Here is a 21783-nt window from a genome sequence, read left to right on the forward strand (position 1 = left end):
GTGCAGCCAGTGGCCCAGGGTAGAGTGAAGTTTATTTGTAGACCGTGGTTTAACTGGTTTTTAATTTTCAAAAAGCGTTAAAGCCATGAATTGCAGGGCTCCCTATCCCAGGGGCTTCCGGGCTGGCTCTCTGAGAGGCGAGGTCACGGGGAGTGCAGGGGTCTGGGCAGGGACAGTGGGGAGGACTCATTTCTTGCCCTTGCCTTTGCCCTTGCCCTTGCCCTTGCCCTTCTCCTTGCCCTTGCCCTTGCCCTTCTCCTTCTCCTTCTCCTTGTCCTTCACTTTGTTCTTGCCCCGCTTCTTCTTCTTGGACTTGAGCATGGAACGGACCAGGTAGCCCCTCCACAGGGCCTGGATGAGAGTGGCGGCCCGCACCATGCGCACCATCTCCTGCTCGGCCTCCAGCCTCTTCTTGGTGTTAATCTCCTGCTCGGCCTGGATCTGGGAAAACTCTTCCATCAGCACCTCGTACCGTTGCTTCAGCTCCTCCAGCTGGAGTTTCTCCTCCTTGTGGATGATGTCCAGCTCCTGGTACTCGTCCTTGGGGGAGAGTCAGGGGGTGGGGATCTCCAGGCACGGTGCGCTGCCTGCCACCCTCTTCTGCACACGTTCCCACCCTTCCCAAAGGGGCTTCTGCCCCAGCAGTGCCACTGACACTAAGCCTTCCTGTAACTGAGGCCCGGATGAGAATGGGAGAGGTGACGCGGTCCATCCGAGCTTGTGGAGGGACCCAGAGGAATTAATTTCAGGAACAAGGAAAGAATGCGGCTTGTGGGCTGGGCAGACTGGTCTCCCAATCATTCCAGCTTGGCCACACCTCGAGGGGCTTCACCTTTCAAGCCTTCATTTTTCCTCATCTGAGACATGGGGACAATTCCAAACCCGGAGCAGGAGTAGGAGCTGTTTCCGGTATTAAATGACTGGATGGACACAATTTCCCAGGTGTGACGCCAGGCACACAGTGGGGACATAAAAAATACTAGCTGTCCGTTTCACAAAGATAGCTAGAGAAGACCTTTCTCAGGGGACCGAATTCTCCCTTTTGTTTAACCACAGCCTCTCCTTCACTTTACGCCTGCCTCCCTGCCTCCCTTGCACTAACCTTTACCAAGCGTCTACCAGAAGTGAAGTACTTCCAGAGGACGCAGAGCTAAGTAGACTTGGTCTCTGCCGTCAAGCAACCCACCGCCCTCATCGGGACCAGAGAAACAAGAGCACAGCCTCCTGCGTCTCCCCGTTCCTGGAGCACTCGTGTCACACAGAGCAAGGCGCCACTTGCCCTTCTCTGAACAGCACACCTGACACTGGACCACTCCTACAGGCTGATGTCACCCCCAGAGCCGGGGCTGTGGGCCACCGATGTTATCACAGAGCTGGGTGGAGGCTTGAGGGCGCCCCGTTTTATAGGCGGCCGTTCCCTGAGCGCCTCCTCCAGGCCAGATCCAGTGCTGTACAAGCACTTGTGACAACAGTGCCTCATTGAATCCCCACCAGGGTCGCAGTGTGGGTGTCACTGTCTCGGTTGATCCCGTGCAGGAATGGGCTCAGAAAGGTCAAGTCCCTTGCTTCACACGCAGCTAGTAAGTGACTCCAGAGTAGAACCTCTGAGTGGTGACAGGGGCTTCCTTCGCCGCTGTCACCCAGCTCCTGGCACACCTCAAGCGCTCGGTAGAAAGTTTCTGAGTGACAGTGAGGTGGTGGAGGTAAGCTCACGCCTGAATCTGGTGGGGATGAGCCCTGGCTTGTGGGGATGAAGGTGCTGGCTGGAGCTGAGGGAGGAGGGAACAGAGAGCCTGGGATGTGGACACTAGGTGGAGCCACCATCTTTGGGCCTGGTGTCAGGCACGTCTTAGTGGCTCACAGCTTCTGGATCCTTCCTTTCCCACCTCTCCCCTCACTGCCCCAGGCTAGACAAACCCTTGAGCCTAAGGAAGGGGCAGAGAAGCCACTAGGCGAGGCTCAGACCACGGACCATCCAGAGCTTCTCCTCCCATCCCCCCATTCCTAGAGGATCTTGGGCAACACACTTGAGAGACTCAGGCAGACAGATACCTGCTTTTCACTCATCTCCGTATCATATTTCTGGATCCAGTTCTCGATTTCCGTCTCCACTTTATATTTTTTCTAAAAAAAAAATTCAATTAGTCATTGTTCGAAAGGCTGATATTAGCGCTAAATGGCTCGGAGCCGGCTCTGTATCAGCGGGCCCTACGTCACACCTCGCCCACTGAATCCACACCACGGGGTAGGTTCTCCTCCACTTCAAGGATGAGGACACGGAGGATCAGACATGCTAACTCACTTGGCCCAAGATCGTGAGGCTAACGGGTGGTAAGTCCTGGATTGGAAGCCAGCAGTCTGGCTCCAGGACCTTCTGGGCAGAGGGAGCAGCAGTTGCTAAGGCCCTGAGGTGGGAACAAGCTTGTGATGTTTAAAGAACAGGAATTGAGCCAGTGTGGCTGGAATGGCGTGGCTGGGGAGGAGCATGGTTCCAGTGAGATCAGAGTGATGCCGTGTCATGGGGGACGTGTCAGCAGGGGAAGGAGTCTGGTTTCTAGTGTAAGAGGGATGGAAGCTGGGAAGGGGGTGGATTTAGGTGCGGTGGAGGAACATGATCTAATTTTGTTTTTAAAAGATTAATGCCTGTACATACAATGGAATATTATTCAACCATAAAAAGGGACGAAATATTGGTGAATGCTATGTGGATGAACCTTGAAAATGCGATGCCCAGTGAAAGAAGCCAGTCATGAGGACCACATATTGTCTGATTCCATTTACATGAAGCATCCAGAACAGACAAATCCATAGAGACAGACAATAGACTAGTGGTTGCCAGGGGCTGGGGGGAGGGGAGAGAGTGGGGAGAAACTGCTTACTGAGTACAGGGTTTTATTTGGAGGTGATGAAAATGTTTTGGAACTAGATAGAGGTGGTGATTCTACAACATCGTGAATATCCTAAGTGCCACTGAATTCTTTACTTTAAAATGGTTCATTTAAGGCGGGGAGGATAGAGCTCAATGGTAGAGCACATGCTTAGCATGCACGAGGTCCTGGGTTCAATTCCTGGTACCTCCATTTAAAAAAAAATAAAGTGGTTAATTTTATGTTATGTGGATTTCACCTCAATTAAAGAAATAAAGCAGCTTCTTAATCCTACAGAGCAAGAATTTTAACTTGGGCCCCATGGACGGGCTGGCTTCAGGGGCCTGTGACCCAGGAATTGTCCAGCGCTATGTGTGTGTGCATCTATGCCTCTTTATGGGGAGAGGCCTGTGGCTTCCATCAGATGCTCAAAAGAGTTGTGAGACTAAAATGAATCTGGGAACCTTTGTGAGGAAAGGGATTTGGAAGCAAACTGGGGGCACACACCTGGCCTGGGTCCTGGCTGAGAGGAGGGAAAAGGCAAATGAAGATATGATACTTATTGAGCACCTACTAGGCACCAGCTCTCTACCTGTCATCTCATTTAATTCTCACTTTAACTCATTAAGGCCTCTTTAATCACTTTCATTTTAAAGACGTGAAAACCCGAGGCTCAGAAGGACTTCAGGGATTTGCCAGAGGCTTGTGTGCTCTGTCATTTCCTTTGCAGGACAGGTGGGTGTTCTCCTCAAGGGCTCAAAGGAGTTCAGGAACTTGCCTAAGTTCCCGATCTCTCTGCCCCCAAGCCCCTGGGCCTGTGTGCTGCTCCCTCCCGCCTCCCCATGGATGCGGCCTCAACCTGGGGCTTCCTCTGCTCCTGTGTCCTCCTGGGGGGTGCTGTGGAGCTGCTCCCTGGGTGGCTGGAGCAGCCCTGCCTTGCCCTGCACACTGGCCCTCCCTCCGCCCCCTCCCCACTTCCCCAGGGCACCTTCCTCAGCATCTGCTCCGCCTCCCAGTTCTCCGAGACCAGGTTGTGGAACTGTGACCGCAGCATCAGGATGTCCTGTTGGATCTTGGCCACCCTGGCCTGCGAGGCCCGGAAGTCTGCCTTCTGCTGCTTCTCGGCCTCCAGCTTGGTGCGAAGGAGGCTGTTTTCTGAGAACTTGCACACCTGGTGCAGTTGGTTTTTCAGTTCTTGGATCACAAAGTTCTCCTTCTCCACCTGGGCCAGGAAGAAGAGAGGGTCCGCTAACACCTCTGTCATCACCGATCATCCCAGGGGAGGCTGGTGTGACTGTGGCTCCCTTAGGGCAGAGCATCGTTGCCTGGCCAAACCCTACCCCCAGCCCTGGCTAAGGACGAGGACAGACTGACCAGAGACCAGGAAATTGAGGCTCAGTGGGGATTGAGTTGTCTGTCGGGTTGTGCAGCTGAGCTGGAACATGAAGCCGGCTCTGTCTGGTCCAGGGCCCATGTTCGTGGCCACCACCCTGTTTCCTGGTATGAATGAAGTGCACAGGCGTGCCGGAGCGAGGCCACAGGACAGCAGGGACAGCTGCGACACGCCCGCCCAGGGCACAGTCGGGGAGTGCCCAGTTGGCAGAGACACCTGGCATGATGCTGGGAGCGTGAGATAAACACATGCTGCAGGGACTGCCACCCAGCTGTCCCCTCGCGGACCTGGCTTGGCCCCTGCCCTCAGTCGATTCTAAAACAGGAATTGGGGTGGGCGGGTGGGGCTGTCCCGTAAGTAAACTCCAAAGGCTGATCACACGCGCTGGAGTCTCCTTCTGAGACTTGAGCCTTCGGCTGGGGGCAGCTGGCTGCGGGGCCGCGGGGGCTCTGAGCTCACTGCCTGTCTCATCGAGTGCTGGGGGGCGGGTTTGAGGCAAGTCTGTCCTGTGGGCAAGTCTTCATGCTCCAGGTGTTGGCTTTGGAGCAGGTAGTATTATTGGCAGTCAGAGCTTTGCTTGTGGATTCCCCCCCACCGCCAACCCCAACAAAACATACCTTATTGGTGTCACCTCCTTATTTCACGGTGAGAACTGATGGATCTGATAAAATGTGCCCACCTGGCCAAAATGGAATTTGACCCCAGATCTGTCCACCTTGGCAGCCCCAAGCTGTTTCCACCACCCAAGTGGGACCAGCAAAGCCACTTGTGTGTCTCGTCCCTGTCCCTAAGTGACACCCCTGCGTCGGGGAGGGAGGCCAACCACGACCTCTCATGGGTCACAGGGTGATGAAAATGCCTATGGTAGCACTAGCTGGCTGTTCCCCAGGATCTGTTCCCCCTAGAAAGGCTGTACAGCAGAATGTTTCACTGGGAACGTGGCCCCAGCTACAGACCACTTTCCCCAGCATCTCCAGCCACTGGGTGTAGCTCAGAACTGTCTGTACGCTGATTCCAGGTGGCCTCCCAAAAGGGCAGGACGAAGGCCCCTCCTCCCCTTTTCTCCTTCCTGTTGATTGGACCAGTGGCGACAGCTTGGGAGAAAGCTGGGGAAACCTTCCCGGTCCACAGAGGTGCCATGTAGGTGATGGCAAAGATGCCAGCCAGAAGGAACCTGGACCCCTGACAATTTTACAAAGCAGAGCTCCTATGCCAACTCCCTATTAGACAGAAATATATATATATATATATATTTTAATCTATTTTTATATATAGTGGCTAACATTTATAAATCTCAAACTCCCAAATTTATCCTTTCCCACTCCCTTTCCCCAGTAACCATAAGATTGTTTACTATGTCTGTGAGTCTGGTTCTGTTTTGTAGATGAATTCATTGTGTTCTTTTCTTTTCTTTTCTTTTCTTTTCTTTTCTTTTCTTTTCAGATTCCACATATGCGTGATATCATATGGTATTTTTCTTTCTCTTTCTGGCTAGACAGAAATATATTTCCATCTTGACTAAGCCACTGTTATTTTGAGGCTCTTTGTTTTAGCAACTTATACGTCACCTCCCAGGGACTTTTAAAGGCTTTTGTGAGAAAACGTATATTAAGAATATGTGTCCCCAAGTGGTTATTAATAGATCAGGATCATGTTATCCTTTCTCTTCTTAAAAATTCTTCTGGAGCTCTCACCCCCCCACCCCTCCACCCACCCCTTGCCCTCGGGACAAAGACCATATTCTCTGATTAGGCGTCCAAGGCCCTGTGTGATCTGCCAGCAAAGCCTAAGGTTTGCCTGCCCCTGGCCTGGAAGGTCCCTCCCTACCTCACTTGCCTGGTTTACTCCCTCTCCTTCAGGTCTTGGCTTTTAGTTTCCTGAGTTCAAAGTTCAGGTCTCCTGTAACACTTTTTTTTTTTTTTTTTTAATGGAGGTACCAGGGATTGAACCCAGGACTTTGTGCATACTAAGCATATGGTCTGCCACTGAGCTATACCCTCCCCTTCTAACACTCTCTTATAGCACCCTATACTTACCCTGCCCTTTACTTCTCAAAACTGTAATTAAATCACCTCTTTAAGCCCTGCCTTCCCTGCAGTGAACTCCATGAGGCTGGAACCATGTAGGCTTTCTTTATAAGACCTGCCAACTGGTAAGTGCTCAAAACAATATATGCGGAGTAAATGAATGAAAACAGCTATTTAAATCACTGAGGAAAAACCCAACTGCCGAAAGATTTGGGCCCCTCCCTGGGGCTCCTTCCATAACATGACCTATGCTGTCCAGTGATACCTCTGCATCCCTGTTCTTCACGCATGCTGCCAATTCATTTTCCAGCGTGTCGATGATTTCCTGGTTCCTCCGATTCCGTCTGCTGATGTCCTGTACAAACTGAGCCTTGTCTCTGGCTTCCATGGGGCTAGTGAGTAGCTTCTCAAACAGGAAACCTCGGAGCTCTATCAGGCTATCAATAAAACTCTGGGCTTCTGCACTTCTGCCAAGTGGCTGCACCTGCAGGAGACTGGCTGCTGCCTGGGGGTTATTGAGCAGGAGTCTCACGATGTCCTTGGTGGATTCTTTGACCTGCTGCACAAGTGGTGGGAGGTGGGATCTCTGCAGCTCTATGGAGAGGAGGCGGTCTTGGAACCACGGTTCATCCTCGAACACGTCTTCCTCCTGCAACTGCCGTTCTTCCTCCTGCAGGTAACCGACGTGATCCAGGAGGATCTGGCAAAGGTGCCCGTGCTCTCTCACTGCCTTCATGATGTCCTCCCCCAGCATCCTCTCCAGATCCTCGGGATTGGACGCCACGTATGACAGCAGGGTCACCAACTCCACCTTGTGGATGGTGTCGTCTAGGACGGACATGATCCTCTTGGTCTCAGTGGTGGTGAGTTTGGTCTCAGTGGGGACCAAGAGTTTCGGTGGGGTGGTTGACTTTTTGGTTGTCTCTGCTATCAGCCTTATTTTGTTGATGTCAGGGCCCGGGTAGAGAGGGGCCACGGCGAGCATGTCCAAAGCCATTTTATTAGCAGCCTTTGTGCGCCCTGAGAGATCGAGACCTTGGTAGACTGTCTGGGTCTCCTCCATGTATTGTCTCTGGCAACCCTGAAAAGGGGAGGAGTGAGCAGTTAGCAGAGCCGCGCTGACATCGGAACTGGCTGCTGTGACCCCAGCCGCCATCAACCCTTGACACTGAGAGTTCATCTTAGGAGCTCCACAGCTTTTACACAGAACCTCTCACGGAAAGCAGTTTCTAGCTTTGTGACAGTGTCAGGGCCCCAAGGGCAGGAGGACCAAGTGTGGAGGTGGGTCTCAGGCACATGTGTCAGGCAGGGACCACCCAGGAATGCAGACATCATTCTAAGTGTTTAAACACAGCAAACTGGTTACACGGGGTGATGAAAGAGTTGACAGGCCAGTCGGGGGAAGGGGAAGCGACCCAGTTGTCAATGGCAGGAAGCCACGCAGGAGGAGGAGGGGGTGAGCTTGGGGCTCGGGGTCACCCAGGGGAAGCTGGAGCCACAGCCATTTCCCGTCCAGGAGGAGCGATAGCCCCTGCGGCCACTGCCGGAAACGCAGCCCAAAGCAGAGAGAAGGGGAGAAATACTGCCTTTCTCCCTTCCTCCCTTCCTCCTATCTAACACCAGTGCCTCCCATTGGCCAAACCCTGTGGGAAACCAGCTGACAAGGGAGCCTGGGCAATGCATCCTGCGGGGGTGGCAGCCTGAGACACAGAGCAGAAGAGGGACAGAGCAAATAATGGTGCTGAGGGCAAACAGCACTGGGACCAGCACAGCCCATTTGCATTGGACTTTAAGAATGGATTTGAAAAAATCAGGGTGGGGCTGAACAATGACTTCGGAATGTAGTTTTAAAAACTGTTTTGCTAAATGCAGTATTGTATCCTGAATTGGTTCTTGGAACAGAGAAAGACATTAGCAGGAAAACTGGTGATATCCAAATAAAGTCGAAGTTGAGTTCGTAGCATCGTACCAATGTTAATTTCTTAGTTTTGACAAACACCGTGGTTATGTAACATATTGACATCAGGGAGAGCTGGATGAAGGGCACATGGGAATTCTCTGTACTACCTTCACAACTTCTCTGTAGACCTATAATTATTACAAAACTAAAAGCTTATTTAAAAGAAAAATCTACGGCGGCAATCAGGAATCAGTGATTTATGTGGCATATATGGCATGATATCCTAGCTTTGCAGCAGCCCCACTACGGTTCAGATCCTTGCTGGGGGACCCTGGGGTTCCTCAGCCATTAAACAGGGATTCGATGGGAAGTTCCTGGCACAGATCTTGAACGTTGTCAGTGCTCAATAAATAACTAATATTATTAGCCCAGACCTAGTGAATGCCTACTGCCCAGGATCGGCTGGACCTCCCAACATTCTGTGTCCAAGATGGACCTCAACATGTCCCCACCCCTCACCTTGCTGATTCTTTATCCCTTGTCTTGACGATCAGCAATTCTGCCTCCCTTGTTGCCTAAGCCAGAATCCTGAGTGCCACCCAGATTCTTCCTTCCCCTCCACATCCAGTGCACCACCCAGTTATCTGTGTTCTCTCCTTGATAGCCCCCAGTCCACTTCTTTCTCAGCAGCCTCTCCGCCATCGAGTAAGGGCCTTAATATCGCTCACTTGGGTGATTTAAGAGTTTAACTGGCCTGCTTCCATCTGCTCTTGCTCCCTGCAATAAAGATCATCCCTGTAGTCACCTATTTAGGCATTTATTGAACCCTGGGGGTATAAAAAAAGATGCAAGGTCTAATTTCTGTCCTCCCAGAGTTTATATCCTAGTTTGGGATGTGAAACATGCACACGTGTAGGTTCAGCAACTACAGAAGGCAGGGGATGAAGCTGTATTCATAGAGTAGGTGGAGATTATGACCCGCCATCAGCACCAGAGTGGGGACATTGGAGTTTATCTTGTAGGAAATTAGGATCCATTTTGATTTCAGGAAGAGTGTAACAGGATACAATTAGATGCTTGAGAAGGATCTGTTGTAATGGATGATTCATAGAGAAAGGTCTGTTGGCAGGTAGACCAGTTAGGGTGTTTTTACTTCCTTGGCTGCTGACCTTTCAGAGACCTGGTTCTTCAGCTTTCCCTTCACCATTTTGCTTAGCCAGGGTCAGCTTCTGTTGCTTGCAATCAAAGACCTCTAGCTGACAAAATACTCCAGGCAACCGGCAGCACCAGGTCCAGGGGGCTCCAGGGAGACCTTGGGGATGGAGATATGAAGGCAGGGGAGAAAGACGTGATACCTGAAGCCACAAAAGATACCTTCAGCTTCCCAAAGCAGAGAGTAAACAGAGAGAAAGGGAGGGAATCAAAGAAACACCTAATGTGACAAAGAACAGGAAGAAAGGCAGCCAGGTCAGGTGCTAAGGATGCTGTGTTCCTTGGCTGGGAAAAATGACTCCCAAATCGGGAGCCTCTGGGAGCAGAGGGCTGAGGTGAGAAGGGCGTCACTGTGCCATCTCTTTGATTCCCACCCACTTCCTGCTCCCTAGTCAGTCTTGCATGTTCCTTAAGGCTTTTCCTGAAAATAACATTAGGGACAGCCACGGAGCGTCCTCTGCCTCTCTGAGGATGACGGATCTTTGCCTCGCGGCCACAGGATGAATGTGAACAAAGTGTTTAATGAACGCACTTCTCTGCATCGGCCCCCAAAGCTCTCTAGCATAAATCAAAACGCCTGAATTCTTCAGAGAGCACGGCTGGAAACGCAACGTTATAGGAAATGTTTCCAATTTGCTTTCAGCCAAATTACCTCTTTTGCTTTAAAGGGCAAACTTGTTTTCTTTGATTATGACGATGCTTGTCAGTTCCTGACAGCTCATTTGGGTGAACGAGAAAAAGCCGGTGGAACTGGGATCGGGGGACACGCGTCTGACTCTGATGACAAAAATCACTGGAGAATCTCTTTTCCTTGAATTCTAATATGATCATTTCATGTCCTTCTTAATGCCACCAACCTTAATATTTAAATCATTTCTCCTTTTAAAATTCCTGCCCTGAGAGTGAAGCAAGGTTGTTAACGGATGGGGAACTTTAATTGGATCTTCCTTTTATTTGTCATTAATTCTGCTGATGAACTTTATAAATGGAAATGTATCTTTATCATGCAAATTAGACCTCGTCTTCATTCAAATGGGCTTGTTGGATGTTTTATTACTTTCGCTCTCGGAATATTTTGAAGGCAAAAAAAAAAAAGGTTTGAGGTAAATTATATATATTTTATCCCCTGAGGAGAAAAAGGAGATGAAAACCCAACACCTACGACTACCCTACAAATCCAGCACTGGTCTGTGGAGAGGTCAGAGGGTGTTAAAAAAAAATATTGGAGAGTGTGTGTACGTAGAGGTGGAGGGCCTCTCATTTTAAAGAATGCCATTTTAATACTAACTCTTGGTAACTCACTGCATACCCAACGCTGTTCTAAATGCTTTACACGAACTAACTCCTTTATTCCTCACAACAGTCTCATGAAGTAGGTGCTTTTATTCCCTCCGTGTTACAGGAGAGAAAAGCGAGGCAGAGAGAGTCTAGCTGTTTCTGTAGTTTACACCTAGTAAGTGACAGAGTTGGGGTTTCAGCCCAGGCAATCTGTCTCAGGAGTCTGCACCCCACAGCCGCTATTCTGCCCAGTCTGTCAATTTTAAGATTGACTTCTATGTTGAACATAGTAGAATCATCCTTTGCTGGTCCAGTTTCAATGAGTCCTGTCTCGTAGAGATATAGAGAACAGATGTGTTCAAAATTCAATTCCTATAGCAGTCAATCAAATTAACAGTGATAGATATGAATATTCATATTTGTTATATATATTTATGTAACATATTATATCATAAATTATTGATAAATATAAGTGCTAGATTTGATTTGCATTTTTTGGGGGGTGAAGGGAAAGTAGTTAATTTATTTACTTTAATGGAGGTATCAGGCAGTTGAAATGGTGAATTTTATGATATGTGAATTACAGCTCAATTAAAATAAAGAAATATATATATTAAAAAAAGGAAGTACTAGGGATTGAACCCTTGCCTGCTAAGCATACGCTCTACTGCTCAGCAACACTCTCCCCCAGTGTCACATTTTCATAGTGAAAAATGGTGAGCCAGGATCTGGTCTATGGATTTTTTTCCCCATCCCTTAACTCGGGGCTTGGAATTTTAAAATAAAAGATTTAAATCTGTTTTGGTTTTTTCATGGTTTAGCTGCATTTTTTTGTGTTTTTTGTGTTTTTCCTATCGCCACTTTTGAAGTATTACCCAATCCTCTGTCGTCCTTTTTGAGAACCCATGTTTTGTGGATTCCGTTTGGCTTGCAAAAGGTTCCCAGGCTGGGGCTGTAGCAGTGAACACTGGAGGTATTCACAGACAGGATCTCATCGGTGGTGATGGCTCTGTGACCGCGGGCTGCAATGTTATCCCGCGTTTTGGAGACAAGAGGACCCTTAACAGAGGCTGAGGTTGGAAGGGAATGGGCTCCCGAGGACAGAATTCTAAGCTGATGGTTGTCAAGAACATCTCTCTGCTGGCCACTGGCCACGGCTATAACCCTAGGCAAATTCGCTTGACCTTCTGAACCCGCATCTCAGAAGCTGAAAGGCAAAAAAAGGGCCTACTGCACAGTGATTAAGTTTGTGGGTTCCAAGGTCAGACAAATTCGGAGTTCAGTCCCAGGGGATCACCACTTCCTCGCTGTGTGGCTTTAGGTGAGTCACTTAAAGTCTCTAAGTGTCTTTGGCTTCCTTGTCAGTAATATGGGGACAGTAACAGAACCCACATTTGGTAGAATCGTTGTGAGTGTGAAATGAAGTCCTGACCCAGGAATGTTTAGCTTCTTTTTTTTTTAAGATTTTTTTTCAGTTTTCCTTTTTTTTTGGGGGGGGGGGGTCGGTAATTAGGTTTATTTATTTATTTATTTATTTATTAGAGGAGGTACTGGAGATTGAACCCAGAACCTCGTGCATGCTAAACCACTCTACCACTTGAGCTATACCCTCCCCTCAAGAATGTTTAGCTTTTATGATGACTTTCAAAATGATACAATTGGGAGGGAAGGTATAACTCATGCTTAGCATGTGTGAGGTTCCAGGGTCAATCCCCAGTACTTCCCCTAAGAACAAAAAAAAGATAAGTAAACCTAATTACCTCCCTCCACCAAAAAAAAAAAAAAATACAATTAATATTAACATTTGACTACTTCTTAATATATAAGATGTATTTTTCCTCAAAATAATATATATTTGTTTTTGTGCAGAAAGGTTTATAAAGAGCCAAAACGGATCCGTTTTTTTTTACTCCTTTTTACTATTTCTGTTTTAAATTTTGCAGATTTCTGCATTCTTCATGTTTTTCTGTGAGTGATGGAGGAGGACAGAGATCCCTGAAACCGCTCACCATTTTCCAGTCTCCTCCTCCTTGCAAATTAATTCATCACAATTTTAAATTCCTCTCTTGGCAGTGTAGCTTTTGAAGTGTTTATTTCTGGTTATATGCAACTGTGGATAGTATCACTTTGGCTGTTTCAGAGAGAAGGAATACTTTCCTAGCAGTGAATTTAGGTTCTAAAATAAACTTCCCCCACTTAAAAAATATACATATTTATATTTAAATCGCAATCTTATTAAATGTAAGACACTGGCTTTTCCTGACTGATTATGTTGAAGAAGAGTCTTCTGTACTGTTTTTTTTATGAGGGAGAGAGGTAATTAGGTTTATTTATTGATTTCTGCTTGGAGGAGGTACTGGGGATTGAACCCCTCAAGAAGAGTCTTTTAAACTGAGGGTTGTGAACCCTTTCGTGAGTGGTGAAATCAATTTGCCAGTTGGGACTAGCATTAAAAATAAACGAAATAGAATAGAAAATATTACAGCGCACTGCATGTAGTAAGTACTCTTTTGTGTTTAAACGTGTGTGTTTTGTATTTAAACGTGTGTGCTGGGTGGAGGAGGAAAATGTGTTTCTTTGTTGGCTTTATGGTTAAAAAAAACAATCTGTGCTCAAAAGCCCCCATGGTAAAGGCATTTCATTGGTCATAGGGTATAACCTCCTGCTATTTATTATTTGAGAACTAAGGACAAAGAGATACTTTCCCCTGATGCTCTGTATTTCAAATGATGTTGATTTTAAAAAAACAAAAAAATATTTTTTTTGCAGGGAGAGGTAATTAGGTTTACTTATTTATTTTCTTCCTGGAAGTACCAGGGGTTGAACCCAGGACCTCAGCATGCTAGGCATGCACTCTACCACTTGAGCTATTCCCTCCCCCTCAAATAAGCTTGATTTTTTTTTTTAAACCCCTTTTGTTTTCAGTTCCACTGACTAGGACTTGAAGGTAAACTGTGTGTGCATGTGTGTGTGCGTGCGTGCGTCTGTGTATGCGAAAATACCAGAGGAGGGCAGAGCAGGGTTTTTCAGTCTCCACACTACTGACACTTTGGGTCAGATGATTCTCTCCTGTGGGGGCTGTTCTGTGTGTTGCAGGACTTCTAGCAGCATCCCTGGCCTCTGCCCGCTTGATGCCAGTAGCACCCTTCTCCCACCATGAACTCTGACCAGTTGGGGATGCAGTATCCCCAGACATTGCCGGATGTCCCTGTGGGGTGGGGGTGGGGGTGCCAGTGGCTGAGAACCACTGGTCTAGACCACAGTGGCCTGGCTCCCCTATAAAACTCCAGGCCTCACCCATGCTAAGTCCAGTGCTCCATCCAGGTTCAAAGGAAGGCTTGCCCAAGCCTAGCCCAGCTCTGTCAAGTTGAAATTGGTACCATCCAAAAGGCATCATTGGGGGAGGGTATAGCTCAAGTGGTAGAGCGCATGCTTAGCACGCACAAGGTCCTGGATTCAATCCCCAGTACCTCCTGTAAAAATAAATAAATCTAATTACCTCCCCTCCAAAACAAAACAACACAAAAGTAATAAGCCACCACAGAATCAAGATCAGATTCACAGTCTGGGTCTTAGGAGACGGGGTGGTGTGGCACTCCCCTGCCAGGGGCTCTTGGAGCAAGTCTAGGTAAGTCCTTTATCTCTTTGGCATCTGGGGACATGACACCTGTTCCAGCCACATCAGAAGGGAGCTGGGTGGAGAAGGGATGATTTAATAGATGGGAAAGGCCTTTGGAGAGTTAAAAGCTCTCTTCAAAGGGGAATGATTGTTAGTTTTTGAGGGATAAATCAGGTAGCGCATTGGCCTCACCACCCTGGGCTCTGGGAAAAAGGGAAGTGCGTGGGGGGAATTTAGCAACTGAGTCAGCAGGAAAGACTCACCCCTTCAATTCAGTTTTTTACTGTAAATCAAGTGAAAACCCCAAGCTAAAACCCTGCCATTTACATCCAACCGTCAATGCCTGAAGCGTGTTCCCGAGGGGTGCCTGGCCCAGAGCCACGGCAGAGCTCTGGCTGGGATGCCCCCGGCAGCGTATCCAGCCTGGAGGCAAAGATATTGATGCTGACTTTCAATCAAAAGGCTGTTTGGGGCTTTCTAGGTGGAGGGTGAAATCTGGGAAAGGGGAAGGTGGGTTATGTTCTTGCCTTCTTCCAACAAGTTTTTAATATTCAGTGACCTCGGGACTCACCCCTCCTTACTCTTGACTTGCCCACCATTTTCCCAACTTGGCTTTTTGTCCTGGCCTGGCCTGGTTATCCAGTCTCACTTCCTCTTGCTCCCCTAACAGCAGGAGGTGGTGGTGGGTCGGGGAATAAGAAAATCACCCTGATTTGATGGGTTAGAAAATTCAGCCACGACAGCTTCCCTCATTGCTCAAAGGGAGGAACTGAAGGTTCTGGGAGGAGTAAATTTTAAGCAGGGAGTGAGCGACAAGACCAAATCTGCAGCATGGAAAATTGTGGTTAAAGGGTTGGCAGGTGCAAGGCGGCAGGAGGACCAGTTTGGAAGGCTGTCGCAGTGGTCTAGGGAAGAGAACCAGGGACAAGGCAGTGGATGGGCTCCAGAAATACCGAGAAGATAGAATCAATTAGATGAGAAGGATGGGATGTGGAGAAGGAGGGAGCAGAATGAGTTAGGGATGATGTCCAGTGTTCTGGCTTGGATACTGGTTGGGTCGTTGTGGTATTTATCCAAAGGGTGAAGACTGGAAGAGAGGCAGGGTTTGAGGGCTTGTGGGTTTAGTGATGTTAGAACGTGCTGTCCAGTTACCAAGTCTTGAAACTATGAAGCTGTGTGTGCCCAGAGAGACACCTCTTCCTTATTCATACCGAGGCATGGTACAGACTAGCAGCTGCTAGGTGGGACATCTGCGAGGAGATGTGCAGGAGCGGGTGGCTGTCCGGAGTAGATTTCAAGAAAGACTCAGAAAGGAGACAGAAGTGTGAGAGCTATTGCCATACAGATGGTGACTGAAGCCTTGGTAGGGCCAGGGGATGTGCAGAGTGAGAAGGATCAAGCCCTTCACTTTTTTTTGTTTTAACTGAAGGACATAGTCAGTTTACAACATTGTGTTGATTTCTGGTGTACTGCAAAGTAATTCAGTTATATGTATGTGTGTGTGTGAGCATATATATATATATATTCCTTTTCATATTCTTTATCATTATATGCTGTTAGAAGGTATTGAATATAGTTCCCTGTGCTATACAGTAGGACCTTGCTGTTTATCTATTTTATATATAGTAGTTAGTATCTGCAAATCCCCAACTCCCAATTTATCCCTCTACCCCACCTTTATGACCCCTAGTAACCGTAAGTTTGTTTTCTGTGTCTGTGAGTCTGTTCCTGTTTTGTAAATACGTTCATTTGTCTCATTTTTTTAGGTTCCACATATAAGTGATATCTCATGGTATTTTTCTCTGTCTTTCTGGCTTTTTTCAGTTAGTATGACCATCTCCAAGTCCATCCATGTTGCTGGAAATGGCATTATTTTATTCTTTTTTATGGATGAGTTGTATTCCATTGTATAAATATACCACAACTTCTTTATCCAGTCATCTGTTGATGGACATTTAGGTTGCTTCCATGTCTTGGCTATTGTATACAGTGCTGCTATGAACACTGGGGTGCATGTATGTTTTTGAATTAGAGTTCCCTCCAGGTATACACCTAGGAGTAGGGTTGCAGGAGCATATGTAACTCTGTTTTTAATTTTTTAAGGAATCTCCATACTGTTTTCCATAATGGCTGTATGAAGCCCTTCACTCTTTTGATGAAATTTCTTCTCATTGGCTCCAACCTACCTGTCCAGCCGTATCTCAAAGCCATCCTGCCCTCACTCTCTGTGCTGCAGCCACACTGGCCTTCTCCAAAGTGCTCAGAGCACCAGGATCTTTACACACAATGTTCTTTTGGCCAGAAACCAATGCCCAACCTCTTTTTAGCCATTCGCCTGTTGAAGGACATTTGGGTTGTCTCCAGTTTGGGGGTTATTATTAATGATGCCACTCAGGACGTTCATATAGAAGTCTTTGTGTGGACATGTTTCCATTTTTCTTGGATAGAATCCTAGAAGTGGAGTTGCTTAGTTGTGTGGAGAATGTATGTTTAACTCTTTTAAGAAACTGCCAGACTGTACTGCAAATTGGTTGTACCATTTTATGTGCCCACCAGCAGTGTATAAGAATCTCAGTTTCTCCATACATATACCAATACTTGGTGATGTCTGCCTTTGATGTTTGAATGTTTCTTCATTTCTTTTGCTCATTTAAAACTTGGCTTGTTTGTTTTCTAATTGAGTTGTAAGAGTTTATTTACATATTCTCAGATATAGTCTTTTATCTGATAGATGATTTGTAAATATTTTCTCCCTGTCTATGGCTTGTCTTTTCATTTTTTTAAGAAAATGTCTTTTGAAGCTCAGGTTTTAATTTTAATGAAGTCCAATTTGTCAATTTTTTCTTTGATGGCTTCGTGATTTGGTGTTGTATCTAAGAACTTTTTGCTTAACCCAAAGTCATGAATATTTTCTTCTAATTTTTTTTCTAAGGTTTTTGCAGTTTTAGATCTTATATTTAGGTCTATGATCCATTTTGAGTTAATCTTTATGTATTGGTGAGGTAAGAGTCTAAGTTAATTTTTTGGCATACGGATATCCACTTGTATCAGCACCCTTTGTTGGAAAGATTATCTTTTCTCTATTGAATTATTTTGGTACTTTTGTTGAAAATCAATTGGCAGTAAATGTACGTGTTTATTTCTCATCTCTCAGTTTTGCTCCATTGATTTATATGCAATCCTCAGGCAAATACCACGCTGTCTTGATTACTATAGCTCTATAGAAGGTTTTGAGACTGGGCAGTATAAATTTTATTCCAACTTTGTTCTTTTTCAAAATTATTTTGGTTATTCTAGACCCTTTGCATTCTTATAAATTTTGAGATCGTTTTGTTAATTTCTACAAGTAATGCCTGCTGGATTTTTGATAGGTATTACATTGAATCTCTAGCTCATTTTGGGGAGAAAAAACATCTTCCCAACATTGAATCTTCCAATCCATGAACATAAATGTCTCTCAGTTTATCTAGATCTTCTTTAATTTTCTTAGCGATGTTTTGTTAACTTTATTCTCGGTATTTTGTTCTTTTGATGTTGTCCTGAATCGTTCTTTTAATTTCATTTTCAGAGCGTTAGTTGCACACATTTATTATAATATATACAATTGATTTTTAAAATATTGTGACCTTGTTAAACTTGTTTATTAGTTCTAGTAGTTTGTGTGAGTTCCTATGGCTTTTCTATATATAGGATGATGTCATATGTGAATAAAGACAGTTTTACGTTTTTTCTTTCTGGTCTGGATACCTTTAATTTCTTTTTTCCCGTCATGGCACTGACTAGAACCTTCCGTAAACTAGATGTAATGAGAGCAAACATTCTTAACTTGTTCCCAATCTTAGGGGAAACCAATAAGTGTATATTAGCTGTGGGTGTTTTGTAGATACACTTATTGGGTTGAGAAAGTTCCTTTCTATTCCTGACTTATTGAGAGTTTTATTGTGAATGGATGTTGGATTTTGTTAAATGCTTTTTCTGCATCTGTTGAGATGACCATGCATTTTTTTTTCACCTATTCTATTAATATGGCATATTACATTAATAGTTTATCAAATGTTAAAGCAACCTTGCATTTTTGGAATAAATTTCATAGTGTATAATCCTTTTTATATGTGGCTAAATTTGGTTTGCTAATATTTTTGCATCTGTGTTCTTGAGGGATATTGGTCTGTGGCAGGAGTTGGCAAACTTTTTCTATAAAGGACCAAATAGTGAGTCTTTGGGGATTGGTGGCTGTTGAACCTCCGATGCAACTACTCACCTCTGCTGTTGGAGAGCAAAAGCAGTCATAGACGATACGTAAACAAATGGGCATGTCTCTGTTCCAATAAAACTTTATTTACAAAAGCAGTTGATAGGCCAGATTTGGTGAGACTCTGGGTCAAAAGTTTTCTTTTCATGTGATGTCTTTGTCTGGCCTTGTCATCAAGGTAATACTGGCTTCACAGAATGAGTGGGGAAGTGTTCCGTCCTCATCTATTTTCTGAAAGAATTTGTGAAGGATTAGTATTATTTCTTCTTTAAGTATTTGATGGAATTCACCAGTGAAGACCTCTAGCACTGGGCTTTACTTTAAGGGAAGATTATTTATTTCGAATTCAATCTCTTTACTTGTTACGAGTCTATTCAATTTTTCTTTCTTCTTGAGTCACTTTTAATAATTTGTCTTTCTAGGAATTCATCCACTTCATCTAAGTTGTCTTATTTTTTGGCATAAAGTTGTCCAAAATATTCCTCATAATCCTTTAAGTTAATTCTGATTTTGGTAATTTGTGTTTCCTCTCTCATTTTCTTGGTCAGTCTAGCTGATGCATTGACTTTCCTTATCAATATATCCAATGTCCCTCTTTGTTCTAGTAATATTTCTTGTCTTAAAGTCAATTTTGTCTGTTAGCAGTATAGCCTCTCCAGCTGTCTTATGGTTACTCTTTGCAGGAATACCAACTTTTTATTTTGAGCCCCTTTGTGTCTTTGAATCTAAGGTGGGTCTCTTGTAGGCAGCATATAGTTTGGTATCACATTTTTAATCTAGTCTGGCAATGTCTGCCTTTTGATGGAAATGTTTTTCCCATTTACATTTAATAATTTACATTAAGTTATTTATGTCGTTGGATTTACATGGGCCATTTTACTGTTTTTTTAAATTTGTTTCGTCTTAAGTCTTCTTTTGTTCTCCTGTTATTTCTTTACTGCCTTTTATTGTGTTAAATATTTTTAGGCCACTATTTTGAGTCCTCTGTTGATTTTTAAACCATTTTTTGAGTTATTTTTCTTAGTGGTTGATTTAGGGATTATAAGATGCATCTTAATTTATCACAGTATGTTTTGGAATACTACATATTTTCTATTTCATGAGTCATTGTTATTTTACCTTCTTTTAATTATTTAAACATGGTTTCCTTTAGTCCTTTGAACATATTTATAATAGCTTCTTTGAAGTCTTTGTCTGCTAAAGCCAACATCTGGGGACGCATAGAGGCAGTTTCTGTCGACTTTTTTTTTCCCGAGTATGTTTACACTTTCTTGTTTCTTGCACATCTCACAATTTTTATTGAATACTGGAAATTTTAGAGGGATTATTTATTTATAGCAACTCTGTCTTCTGATTATTTCCTTCCTAATGATTGTTGTTCTTGTTTTTATTTTGCTTGAGTGTTTGGTAATTTACTTGCTGGGCTAAATCTGTCAAGCTGGTCTCCTCCCCAGTGTGCAGCTACTGATGTCTCTGCTCAATTTTTTTTTTTCATATTTTAAAATCTGGCTTCCTAGGGGTCATCTCTGTATCTATATAGTTTAATATTCAGCCAAAAGTAGGTCAGAGGTTATGTTCAAACTTTAAGCCAGTAAGACCTCTATTCACTGCTGGTGCGTGCAGCACGCACTCAGCACACACGTCTACACTGGCTCCAATGGCCAGGGATGTGTAAGTGGCTTGGCCCTGCTCTGGTCTCTACTATACATGTGCATAACCTCTGGTCAATCAGGACATACAGGGAACTCATCACGCCCCCTACGGCTGCCTCACTACCAGGAACTCCAAGCTCTCAGTCCATTGTTTGTGCCAAATAGGACTACAAACTTGGACCGCTGGAGCTGCTGGCCTCCCCTGTTTCCTTCCCACCAAGATGGTCACTTTAGCCAACAATCCTCCAAATCAAGTGAGCTCTATCAGACAGCGACAGTGAAGCTACCGGTTTTCATGGACTACCACCCTAGTTGAACTATTACGCTGATAGAACTGGGGATGGGGACACCAGAGAAGCCTCAGGTAAATACACTACAAACTGGTTTTATGAATAAAAGCTCTTAGTTTGTTCTGTGCCTTTGGTTGATTTTTCAGAGTGCTAATATAGCACTGTAGTTTTGTCCAGAGTTACAGTTGCTTTTTTAAAAATTATTATTGTGATAAAAATATGCATAACGTAAAGTTTACCATCAAAACCATTTTCAATTCAGTGGCATTGTTACATTCACATCTATTTGCAACCATCACCACCATCTACCTTCAGGACTTTTTCATCATCCCCAACTGAGACTCTGTAACTGTTAAATAACTCCCTGTTTCCCCCTCCCCCCAGCCCCTGGCAACCCCTACTTTGTGCCTTAACCTCATTTAGTCCTCACAACAAGCCTTTGTTTGAAGTATGTAAATGAAATAATATTTTAAGGACAAGGATGGGAGTTAAGTTCCAAAATTGGTATAATCAAAATTACCCAAGTTAAACACTGACTTTCATTGTATGCTCACCCCAGGCAGAATGGTAGGGGACTAAAAAACTGCTCTCTCTCTCCTCCTCCCAACATGCGTTTGATTTGAAATTAGTTAACTATGATGTGACTCCACTTGACTAGTATCATCCACGCTTTACCGATGAGGAAGAGGGATCATGAAGTGGAGAAGTGGAGGGGCAGAGTAGAGGCGGAGACACCGAAAAGGATGCCCAGTAGTCCTTGCGGGGAGGGTCAGACTGTGGCAGGGGCTGGAGAGCAGGGTCCTTTAGGCGGGGACAGGCTCGCTGTGGGGGGTTACTGATCCCTCAGAGAGCCAAAGGATAGCGAGCGAGACCCCACTTAACATCTCTCCCTCATCTCCAGCCTTTCCCCACCTGGGCACTCACCTGCTCGGAGGACTTTAGGTTTTTCTATTCGTGATTAACCAACGCTGTGCTTGCGTTGCTAGGTTACCCACCAATCTCAGAAGGCGGGGCTCGGCGTCTGATTGACTCTGCTTTTCACCATTCAATTCCTTATTCCGATCAGTTCGCTCCACCTGCTGAAGACTGACCAATCAGGAGTACCGTCTTTCTGACCCTCCACCAATTGAAAGACTCGGGCCTCCCTCTGGGGTGGGCTGAACGTGTAAGGCGGGGAGAATGGGAAGAGGAAAGGGGCGGGGCTTCTTCGTCCCACCCCTTCTCGAGGAGGCAGGCAGGGAATCCTGCATCAGCAGCGGGCAGAACTGGGGAGGAAGTGAGGCTTGGCCAATC

General features: G+C 45.5%; 2 protein-coding genes across 3 annotated transcripts in view; one reads left to right on the top strand and one right to left on the bottom strand.

Annotated features, from left to right (window-relative positions):
* Positions 1-53: 53 nt before the first annotated feature.
* On the bottom strand, positions 54-21556 carry IQCD (IQ motif containing D). 2 transcript variants are annotated; one of them, XM_010998682.3, is made up of 5 exons: positions 21415-21556; positions 6553-7368; positions 3856-4089; positions 2053-2124; positions 54-540 (listed from the first exon to the last, which is right to left on the bottom strand). In XM_010998682.3, exons 2-5 carry the CDS (start codon positions 7348-7350, stop codon positions 187-189), a joined length of 1458 nt encoding a protein of 485 aa, XP_010996984.3. In that variant the 5' UTR covers positions 7351-7368; positions 21415-21556; the 3' UTR covers positions 54-186. The 2 variants fall into 2 exon arrangements, with proteins under 2 accessions (XP_010996984.3, XP_064337234.1); XM_064481164.1 differs by lacking the exon at positions 21415-21556 and adding an exon at positions 9357-9415.
* The window catches only part of TPCN1 (two pore segment channel 1), a 71419-nt gene continuing 56672 nt past the window's right edge, over positions 7037-21783 (top strand). The window contains exon 1 of the mRNA XM_031442864.2: positions 7037-7150. The gene's annotated coding sequence lies outside the window, so the exon portion shown is untranslated. The remainder of the gene's footprint in view (positions 7151-21783) is intronic.

This window comes from Camelus dromedarius, chromosome 31 (assembly GCF_036321535.1).
Source record: "Camelus dromedarius isolate mCamDro1 chromosome 31, mCamDro1.pat, whole genome shotgun sequence".
Classification (NCBI taxonomy): domain Eukaryota; kingdom Metazoa; phylum Chordata; class Mammalia; order Artiodactyla; family Camelidae; genus Camelus; species Camelus dromedarius.